At 47.5% G+C, this 11,215-nt stretch overlaps 1 protein-coding gene across 1 annotated transcript in view; it reads right to left on the bottom strand.

Annotated features, from left to right (window-relative positions):
* Window positions 1–10,630, bottom strand: part of engl (endoglin, like) — a gene marked incomplete at both ends in the record, with an annotated part of 12,973 nt that extends 2,343 nt beyond the window's left edge. Inside the window, 12 exons of the mRNA XM_084448480.1 lie at window positions 1–106; window positions 665–778; window positions 1,721–1,798; window positions 3,917–4,072; window positions 4,182–4,345; window positions 4,676–4,868; window positions 5,118–5,262; window positions 5,453–5,621; window positions 6,070–6,244; window positions 8,223–8,381; window positions 8,656–8,828; window positions 10,567–10,630. The exon at window positions 1–106 is cut by the window's left edge and continues 359 nt beyond it. Coding sequence (XP_084304606.1) covers window positions 1–106; window positions 665–778; window positions 1,721–1,798; window positions 3,917–4,072; window positions 4,182–4,345; window positions 4,676–4,868; window positions 5,118–5,262; window positions 5,453–5,621; window positions 6,070–6,244; window positions 8,223–8,381; window positions 8,656–8,828; window positions 10,567–10,630 — 1,696 coding nt within the window. The remainder of the gene's footprint in view (window positions 107–664; window positions 779–1,720; window positions 1,799–3,916; window positions 4,073–4,181; window positions 4,346–4,675; window positions 4,869–5,117; window positions 5,263–5,452; window positions 5,622–6,069; window positions 6,245–8,222; window positions 8,382–8,655; window positions 8,829–10,566) is intronic.
* Between the last annotated feature and the right edge of the window lie 585 nt (window positions 10,631–11,215).

Genomic DNA, 11,215 nt, shown 5'->3' with positions numbered 1-11,215 from the left:
AGCCGTCTCTGATCACCCCCCAGCTGGGGGAGGCTCGGGGGGGAGGGAAGGGGCTGACCTCACAAGACCTCACGTCCACCCCCCCTCCTCCCCCCAACGCTGACACCTACACACACCAGTGACAGGACACCAGGTACAGATGACCACAGATTATAGCTTCTATACTTACAGACGACTACAGATTATAATTTATATTTACAGATGACTACAGATTATAATAATTTCTATGAGATGACTACAGATTATAAATTCTATACTTACAGATTACTACAGATTATAATTTATATACTTACAGATGACTACAGATCATAACCTCTTTAGTTGGAGATGACAACAGATTATAATGTATATACTTACAGATGACTACAGATTATAATTTCTATACATTTCTCCAAATTCTATACTAACAGACAACTACAGATTATAACCTCTATAGTTATAGATGACTACAGATGATTAATTCTATACTTACAGATGACTACAGATTATAACTTCTATAGTTACATATGACTATAGATTATTATAACTTCTATAGTTACAGATTACTACAGATTATAATTTCTATAGTTACAGATGACTGCAGATTATAATTTCTATACTTACTATTATATAATAATAATTATACTAAACACACACACACACACACACACACACATACACAGACCTCCACATAGACACGGTTATTGGCGATGATGGAGCAGGGAGCAGGCTCTCTCTTCTCGTAACGTTCAGTAACAAAGAGCTCCATGAAGATATGAGGGCCGGGCCTGGGGAGGGTCTGGGGGAGAGGGCCTGGACCTGGTCCTAACCCCGGCTCCAGTGGGAGAGGGTCTGGACCTGGTCCTAACCCCGGCTCCAGTGGGAGAGGGCCTGGACCTGGTCCTAACCCCGGCTCCAGTGGGAGAGGGCCTGGACCTGGTCCTAACCCCGGCTCCAGTGGGAGAGGGCCTGGACCTGGTCCTAACCCCGGCTCCAGGGGGACTGGGCCAAGCGTACTAGGGGGGCTGGGGGTCGCAGCAAAACAACTGAACTAAGATGAGAGAGAGAGAGAAAAAAAGAGAGGAGGAAATGAATAATAATATTATTAATAATAATAATAATAATAATAATAATACAACTTTATTTGTATAGCACCTTTCATACAAATAAAAGTGCTTTACCACAAAGAGTGTGCATGCACAAGTGCTTCAAATAAAAATACATAAAATAAACAAAAAACAGGAAAATAAGATGGAAGATAAAACACAATAAACGATAGAGATAAGAAATCAAGTAAAATACAGTGTAAAAATGACAAATTTGTAAACAGCATTTCTCTTTTTGTTTTAGGGCCAATCAATAGGATTTCAATTTTATCTTCATTTAGCTTTAAGAAGTTATTGCCTATCCATTTATGTATTGCTAGAAGACAGGTAGTAATTGAGTTTATAGCTGCAGCATCATTTGGTTCAGCAGAGATGTACAGGTGTGTGTCATCTGCATAACATACATTGTCCTCTAAAATGATATCCCCAAGTGGCACCACGTATAGTGAGAATAGTAATGGACCAAGGAATTAATTAATACAAACACAAGCACCCCCCCCCTCACTCACACACACACACACACACACACACGTACACACACACGTACACACACACACACACACAAACACACACACACACACACACACACACACACACACACACACACACACACACACACACACACACACACTCACCCATATAGCCAGCGGTTTCCTCTCTTCTGTCTGGTTGTGTCCCAGTATGGCTTCAGGATGCTGTCTCCATAGCAACACCTGAACACAGATCACATCTCAGGTTGGCTTGGTTACGGGGTCTCACACCTCTCCATATCTTTCTCTCCACACTTGACAGCCCTCCCCTTCCTCCTCCTCTCCTCCCTCCCCCTCTCTCCTCTCCTCCCTCCCCCTCCACTCCTCTAATCCACCCCCTGCTCTCCTCCTCTCTTCTCTCTGTTTCCTCTCCTCGCTCCCTCTCACCTGCCGCCTAGATAAGGAGGGAGTAACAACAACATCCACCATTATACTATTACTACTACAGTACTTCTACTGCTATACTCATTACACTATTACTACTACAGTACTACTACTGCTATACTCATTATACTGTTACTACTACAGTACTACTACTGCTATACTCCTTATACTATTACTACTACAGTACAACTACTGCTATACTCATTATACTGTTACTACTACAGTACTACTACTGCTATACTCCACTATATTATTACTACTACAATACTACTACTGCTATACTCATTATACTGTTACTACTACAGTACTACTACTGCTATACTCATTACACTATTACTACTACAGTACTACTACTGCTATACTCATTATACTATTACTACTACAGTACAACTACTGCTATACTCATTATACTGTTACTACTACAGTACTACTACTGCTATACTCCACTATATTATTACTACTACAGTACTACTACTGCTATACTCATTATACTGTTACTACTACAGTACTACTACTGCTATACTCATTATACTGTTACTACTACAGTACAACTACTGCTATACTCCACTATATTATTACTATATCAGTACTACTACTGCTATACTCCACAAATATACTATTACTACTACAGTACTACTACTGCTATACTCCACTAATATACTATTACTACTACAGTACTACTACTGCTATACTCCTCCTTCTGGTAAAGCAGTCTGCTACTGTCTGCCACCCATCTTCCTTTCTTTCTTTCTTTCTTTTTCTTTCTTTCTTTCTTTCTTTCTTTCTTTCTTTCTTTCTTTCTTTCTTTCTTTCTTTCTTTCTTTCTTTCTTTCTTTCTTTCTTTCTTTCTTTCTTTTTTCTTTCCTCTCTCTCCTCCCTTTGAACTCTTGCACAACTGTATACTTGAACGATATTGAATTGCACTGCCTACATCAGGGACACAAACACAGTCATCCATGATCGGATAGGATAAATAGATGAGGATGTAAGTAGATGAGGTGGATACTGATAGACTGCTAGACTGCTAGACGACGGTTACTATAGTAAATTGCCAGTTTGCCTCGTATTTTATTATATTCTCTTTTTTAAACTTCCCCCCCCTCTCTCCTCTCTCTTTCCTTTTTCTCTTCCTCCGCTCTCTCTCTCTCTCTCTCTCTCTCTCACAAAAATCCCCTGCTCTATCTCCTCTCCTGATCAGCCTGGTTGTTACCAACACAAACATATGCACACACACACACACACACACACACACACACACACACACACACACACACACACACACACACACACACATAGTCCATTTTAGCTATAATTCTCCGAAAATGTTAACAACAGGAATACACCAGACCATCAGGCTCTAACCCTCCCAAAATAACTCAGCCAGTCATGTTCTCAACCTCTTTCCTAGAAAATAATTCAAATAGGCCCCACATCCCCCACAGCCATTCCTGTAGGTCTCTCCCCTCCTCAATCTGTCCCTTTAGCTCTCTCCCTACCTCCTCCCCCCCTCACCCTGTCCCTCCAGGTCTCCCCCACCCCTCACCCTGTAGGTCTCACCGTATCCCTGTAGGTCTCTCCCTGTTCCTGTAGGTCTCACCCTGTTCCTGTAGGTCTCACCATGTCCCTGTAGGTCTCACCGTGTCCCTGTAGGTCTCTCCATGTTCCTTTAGGTCTCACCCTGTTCCTGTAGATCTCACCGTGTCCCTGTAGGTCTATCCCTGTTCATGTAGGTCTCTCCCTGTTCCTGTAGGTCTCACCTTGTTCCTGTAGGTCTCTCCCTGTTCCTGTAGGTCTAACCGTGTGCCTGTAGGTCTCTCCCTGTTCCTGTAGCTCTCTCCCTGTTCCTGTAGGTCTCACTGTGTTCGTGTAGGTCTCAGCCTGTTCCTGTAGGTCTCTCCCTGTTCCTGCAGGTCTCACCATGTTCCTGTAGGTGACCCCGTGTGGCTCTCTCTGCAACAGCCCCTCTGTCCCACAGGAAATGACTGGAAATACCAGCAGGAAATGGCTGTCGTTGGAGCTGGCCTGGCACTGGGGGTCCTTCAGGGTGATCACGCCCACCGGGAGAGACAAGGCCTGGGGGACAGTTAGAGGATGAGACAGGGCCTGGGGGCGGGAGGCAGAGGGTGAGTATGGGAGAGAAAGAGGGCATGGAAGGGAGTTCTACCAGGAAGTGATGTCAGACCTGCAGGGTGTGTCTGTCCACGGCCACATTGAGGCGTCCGTCCTGACACTGGACACTCACTGCCTCCTGCTCCCTGCTGGACACGCCCCCGGACACGCCCCTGACCACGCCCCCAGTCAGGACCCAGGGATGGCGGGACCCAGGGACACACCCACCCGATTTATCTGTTAGGGGGATGGGGTTAAAGATGATCAGACAGACAGACAGACAGACAGACAGACAGACACAAACACACACACACACACACACACAGACAGACAGACAGACAGACAGAAAGGAAGGCAGACAAGACAGACAGACAGACAGACAAACAGGACAGACAGACAGGACAGAAAGACAGACAGACAGCAGGACAGACAGACACAGGACAGACAGACAGAAGGATAGAGAGACAGACAGGCAGACAGACAGACAGACAGGACAGGCAGACAGACAACAGGACACTGCCACAGTGAAGGACATACAAGGTCAAGCATGATCACATGGGTCCTGACCTGCCCCACCCCCGCCCAGCCTGATCACAAAGCGATTGGCCAGGTCTGCCTCTGTGTATGAGGTCACGGCGGGGAAGCCAGTCTGATTGGCCCAGGCCAGAAGGTCAGGGGTGGAGGCGAGGTCAGGGGTCAGCCTGCTGGTCAGGGTCAGCCCTACCTCTTCAGGGTGGAGAGGAGACACGCTATTGGATGACTGGCAGAGAGGGAGATGGAGAGAGAAAAACAGTGGAGTTAGGAGAGGAGAAGAGGAGAGAAAAGAAAGAGGAGAAGATGTGAGGAGAGGAGAGAAAAAGAGGAGAGGAGAGAGGAGGAGAGAGGAGGAAGGAGGCAAGGGGAAAAGAGAAGAATAGAGGGGAGGAGAGATGAGATGAGGGGAGAGGAGGAGAGGAGAGGGGAGGGGAAGAGAGGGGATGAGAGGAGAGGGGGAGGGGAGGACTCTTACGTAGACAGAGATATGTCCATGGAGGCCAGAGATAGACAGGGCCCAGTTGACAGGAGCAGCACTGCTCAGGACCAGAACCACCCTGCACCAGCCTGCCCCTGCCACCGGGGGAAGCAGAGAGACCGACACCTCCACTTGCAGAGATCTGAGGGAGGGAGGCTGGGTCTTAACCTGTATCATGTACATTTAACAAATAAACATCCATGAATCCTTCTCCTCCTTTCCTCCCCTTCCCTCTCTCTCCTCTCCTCCCCCTCCTCTCTTTTCCCCTCCTCTCTCCTCTTCTCCCCTCCACTCATCTCCCCTCTTCTCGCCTCCTCTTCTCCTCTCCTCACCCACAGAGTCCTGAGCCAGCTGAAAGCAGCCTGATCACGTGGACTTCCTGCTGGCTGTTCCCTGCAGAGGGCAAGCAGCCGTGGACTGCCTGCGTCTGTAGGTCAGAGGTCAGGTAGCTGTGGGACAGGAAGAGGGACTGCAGCCGGCACACGCTAGGCATCATGGGATCTGTAGGCAGAGTACAAGAGTGACAGGAAGTAAAAGAGAGAGGACAAGAAGGTAAGAAGGAGAGAAAGAAGAGACTCACCCTCTCCCAGGCGGAGGTAGAGAGAGAAGGAGAGACTCACCCTCCCCCAGGCGGAGGTAAAGAGAGAAGGAGAGACTCACCCTCTCCCAGGCGGAGATAGAGAGAGGAGAGACTCTCACCCTCTCCCAGGCGGAGGTAGAGAGAAGGAGAGATTCTCACCCTCTCCCAGGCGGAGGTAGAGAGAGAAGGAGAGACTCTCACCCTCTCCCAGGCGGAGGTAAAGACAGAAAGAGAGACTCTCACCCTCTCCCAGGCGGAGGTAGAGAGAGAAGGAGAGACTCTCACCCTCTCCCAGGCGGAGGTAAAGACAGAAGGAGAGACTCTCACCTTCTCCTAGGCGGAGGTCGAGAGAGAAGGAGAGACTCTCACCCTCTCCCAGGCGGAGGTAGACCCGGGTGGCGTGGGGGGTGTGTGTGAAGGAGGAGATGTTGCCATGGCGATGCAGCGCCCAGTGCAGCAGTGCCCGTGGACGGAAGGGTAGAGAGGTGAGCAGCTCCACCCTGATGGGCACGCGGTCAGACCGCACGGAGGAGTTGGGAGACACCTGGGGGGAGAGGAGAGAGGAGGAGACAGAGGGGGAGGAGAGAGGAGAGGAGGGGGGCAGAGGGAGAGGTAGGGAGACAGAGGGGTATGTCTATCCGGATGAAGTTGTATTGAAACATCTAGATGAAAGACAGTTGAGCACACACACACACACACACACATCATCATCATCATTATCATCGGCGGCCATTCGGGGTGGAGTATGGCTGTCCTCCTGCTTGGTCCTTGTGGGTCTTCAGGTGGGCGAAGACACCGGACCTGGAGCCGCATATTTTGGTGCAGTGTGGGCAGGGGTGAGCGGTGGTGGTCGTGGGTTTCGTTTGGGGGAAGCTCTCTCTTGTCTGAGTCTGCGCTTGTCTCTGCAGCTGTTTCCTACCAGGCAAAGGTCTATGTGGCACTTTTTGATGTTTGCTTTTGACCCCCCCCCCCCCCCCCAGGGCACGTTGTCCTTGGAGAAGTTGGAACTGTAGGACGTTTTGAAAGCGAGAGTCAGGCATGCGGATAACATGACCAGTTCATCTGAGCTGATGTTGGGCGATGGTGGCAGTGATGGTGGGAATGTTAGCCTCCTCCAGGATGCTGGTGTTGGTGCGTCTATCTTCCCAGTTGATCTTGAGGATTCTTCGGATGCACCTCTGATGATGTGCCTCTAGTGACTTCAGGTGCTTCAGTATGTGGTCCAGGTTTCTGATCCAGAAGGAGTGTAGGCAGCACTACCGTTTTGTAAACCAGAATTTCAGTCCTGGCCTGGAGGTCGCGATTTTCAAAGACCCTTTTTTCAGTCTGGAGACGGCCCCGCTGGCACAGCTGAGGTCGTGTATTTCGTCATCAATGTCAGCTTGGAGGGATAGGTGGCTGCCGAGATATGTAAAGTGGTCCACATTTTCCAGTCTGGTCTTGTCGACAGAGATGTTTGGGGATGAGGTAGGAGTAGTTCTATTGGGCGTTGGCTGATACAGGATCTGGGTCTTTTTTAGTCTTCTTTAGGCCAGGCCAAGCTGCTGCTATTTGGGTGAAATGCATTCTGGGAGTATGTTTTCTGACAGGGGAAGGAAGGAATCTGTTAGCCAAAACCCGAGCAAGAGTTTTCCCAGTTGTGGAAAGGAGTGAAATGCCACAATAATTTCCGCAGTCTGCCTTGTCTCCCTTCTTAAATATGGAGACAATTAGGACATCCCTAGGTTGTACAGAAATTAACTCATTTCCTTGGCCTTGTTGTTCGTCATAGTACTCTCAGGCCGGGTGGTGCTCCCATGTTCTCATTTATGGGTTGTTGAGGGAGTTAGTCAAGGGCCTTCATCTCGGGAGTGGTGTCCCTGTTTAGTAGCTCCTCATAGTGCTCTTTCCATCTGTGTGCCAATGACTCATTATCTTTTAGCAGCGTCAGTCCATCTTTGGAGCGAAGGGGGTCTAGGCAACAGTAGCTGGGGCCGTATACCGCTCTTGTGGCACCGAAGAGGCCCCTGGCATCCCTGGAGTCTGCAAGCTGCTGGATCTCCAGGGCCTTCTTTGGCCACCACTGGTTCTTCCTACTTGGTTGCCTTTGCTTTGGATTTTTTGTCCTTGCAGTTGATGTCATTTTGCCAGATCATAAAGCTTTGCCGCTTGACGTTGATGAGCTGTTGGATTTCAGTGTCATTCTCATCGTGCCAGTCTTGATGATGTCATAGAATTTACAACTGGCCTCAAGACCTTTCCAAACACCTTAAACCTTTGTCCTTTCTCTCCTTTTGTAATTCACCACCTCCCTCAACCGTTCACATAGCTGTGCTAACCTACAGGATGACCTCCAGGAGGTCCACACACCTAGAACTCTGTCTACTCCAGAATAACCATCCTTTGCCCCAGTGTGTTTCAATATCTTTTGGACATTTCTTGGGCAGTTCAGAGCTGAGACACACACACACACACACTCTCTCTCTCTCTCTCTCACACACACACACACACACACACACACACACACACACACACACACTGACCTGCACCAGCACAGACATACTGGGGGGCAGCCGCTCGGCCTCCAGCCACCAGTGCACAGCCTGCTGGGAACTCAGGACCAGGATGACGGCTCGCTCCATGGGGCGGGGCTTAGAGGGGCGGGGCTTAGAGGGAGACAGGGGCCGCAGGAGCACAGTCACCTGGGGAGGGGATACCTGTGTTGGTGTGTTTCCTATATTAAGTATTACAGGGTCATGTGTGTGTGTGTGTATATACTGTATGTGTGTGTGTATGTGTGTGTGTGTGTGTGTGCGTGCGTGTATATGTGTGTGTGTGTGTGTATGTGTGTTTGTGCGCGTGTATGTGCATGTATATGTGTGTGTGTATGTGTGTGTGTGTGTGTGTGTATGTGTGTGTCTGTGTGTGTGTCTGTGTGTGTGGGTGTGTGTGTGTGTGTGTGTGTGTGTGTGTTACTTGTCTGTCTGGGCTCTTCGTTGCTCTCCCCACGGCGATCACATGCGTCTCCGTGGCGCCCTGTTCTCTGGCAGCACAGCCGGGCCCGGCACCCCAGGTCTCTAGCTCCGCCCCCACCGGGTGGCCTGCCCCCGCAGGAGACACACGGCACTGCAGGGACGCCCCGCCCAGACCTGGGGGAGACAGTGCCTCGTTAGACCTCTCCCTCCACACAGACAGACAGACAGACAGACAGGATGACAGGATGACAGATAGGGAGAAAGACAGACAGATAGATAGTCAGGAGGACAGACAGACAGGCAGAAAAACAGACAGACAGACAGACAGACAGACAGACAGACAGACAGGCAGGAACAGTCAGACAGATAGACAGGATGACAGACAGACTGGATGACAGACAGACAGGACGACAGGATGACAGAAAGAGAGACAGGCAGAAAAACAGACAGACAGGATGACAGACACACAGACAGACACACAGACAGACAGACAGACAGACAGACAGGATGACAGACACACAGACAGACACACAGACAGACAGACAGACAGGACAACAGACAGACAGACAGACAGACAGAACGACAGAGACAGACAGACAGACAGAAAAACAGTCTATGGTGAGCACATCTCGGAGCCGGCAGCAACTGTGACTGTACACTGTCTTCATTTCATTTCAAACCTTTATTTCAACTCGTTAGACACTAAGTTTCCCTCAATTGCGGTGTCGACGAGCTAACACAATCATACACAATCATAAACAAACAATAATAAAGAACAACAGATCAATGCACACTGTAGATTACATGTGACAATTTAAGAATCGGATCTCTTAGCACACCTTAGTTTGCACAATATAGGCATGGAACTACTGTTATACTGTACACTTGTACCACATTAAGACAAACTACCACGAACTTCCTTCACATTAAGACAATTACAAAGTCAGCCTACTATCACCTGAAGAATATATCAAGGATTAAAGGATTTATGTCTCAGCAGGATCTGGAAAAACGTGTCCATGTGTTTATCTTCAGTAATCTCGACTACTGTAACGGTGTGATTACAGGTCTCTCTACAAAATTGATCAGATAGCTACAGCTGATTCAGAATGCTGCTGCTCGAGTCCTCACTAAGAATAAGAAAGTGGATCACATCACTCCAGTTCTGAAGTCTTTACACTGGCTTCATCTCTGTCAAAGAATTGACTTTAAAATACTGCTGTTGGTTTTTAAAGCACTGAATGGTTTAGGGCCAAAATATATTTCTGATCTGCTGCTACGTTATGAACCATCCAGACCTCTCAGGTCACCTGGCACAGGCCTGCTTTCTGTCCCCAGAGTTAAAACAAAACATGGAGAAGCAGCGTTCAGTTTTTATGCTCCACACATCTGGAACAAACTTCCAGAAAACTGCAGGTCTGCTGCAACTCAAATAATTATTTATTCATACACTGCACTGTAACTTTTATTCATGTATTTTATTTTTCCTGCATTTTGTTGTAAATGTCCTTTTTTGCATTTCGTTTTATATGACCTTTTATGTGTTGCACTTTGTCTTGATGCTTTAAATGTCTCATGTAAAGCACTTTGCTGAAATGTGCTATACAAATAAACTTGACTTGCCTTGTTTATTTGCAGTCTTGTACATTTGGATTTCCTTATATTTTGTATCTATTGTAAATTTGTATTCTAGTAGTCTGTGTTAGTGTATTTTGACACTGTAATTTTCCCTGGGGATTAATACAGGAATAATCCTACATCAATACAGTACTGTGCTACTATTACCACTAGATCAATAGGCCTACAGTAATATTATTACTACTAGTATTAGTGGGACTGTACTGGACTGGACCAACACATGTCTCAACGACTCCTCCATGACGGCGTGGTACCCAGCACAGCACCGTCTCACCTGCAGTTTCTTGCCCCACCAGCAGGAGGCAGAGCAGAGTCCAGCCAGAACACGACTCCTTCATGTTGGATGTGCAGGAGAGATTCCGTCTACCAACAATCTGAGACAACAAGCACAGAAATGAGACACAACCACACTACAGATAGATATTCAACCACCGATAGCCTAACCATCGATCGAACTATAATTACCGTAAAAGGAAATAAAACGAGCAAACATTGGAAAATAAGTTAAATTCATCTGAATTCTAAAATGTAGGCTGCACTGAAAACGAATATAAATAAAAACTAATGGAAAAACAAAACGATGTAGGTTTATGTCTGTCAAGTTCAGAAATATGTACTACTGAATATGTGTAATATGTATATATAATATGTAAACTGAAACAGAGGTTACTCTAGCCTACTAAATGATAACATACATTTAGCTGCCTCCTCTATGGAGGTTAAATCCACCTGGCAGAACCCATAACAACAATGGCAACAAAGTTCAATTATTTAAGGAACATTTTCTAACAAAGCGTGCTAGCCTAGTCTATATCGCATGTCTTAATGCTTCTTCATCTGAGGCTGTAACTTGCCTGGATCACCGGGTCCTGTGAGCGGCGGCTGCACTGACTTCTGACCGGTAACGGAATAGCCTATATCAA

The sequence above is a fragment of the Borostomias antarcticus genome (assembly GCF_949987555.1).
Source record: "Borostomias antarcticus genome assembly, chromosome: 14".
NCBI lineage: Eukaryota > Metazoa > Chordata > Actinopteri > Stomiiformes > Stomiidae > Borostomias > Borostomias antarcticus.
This window is presented reverse-complemented; position numbering and strand designations above follow the sequence as displayed.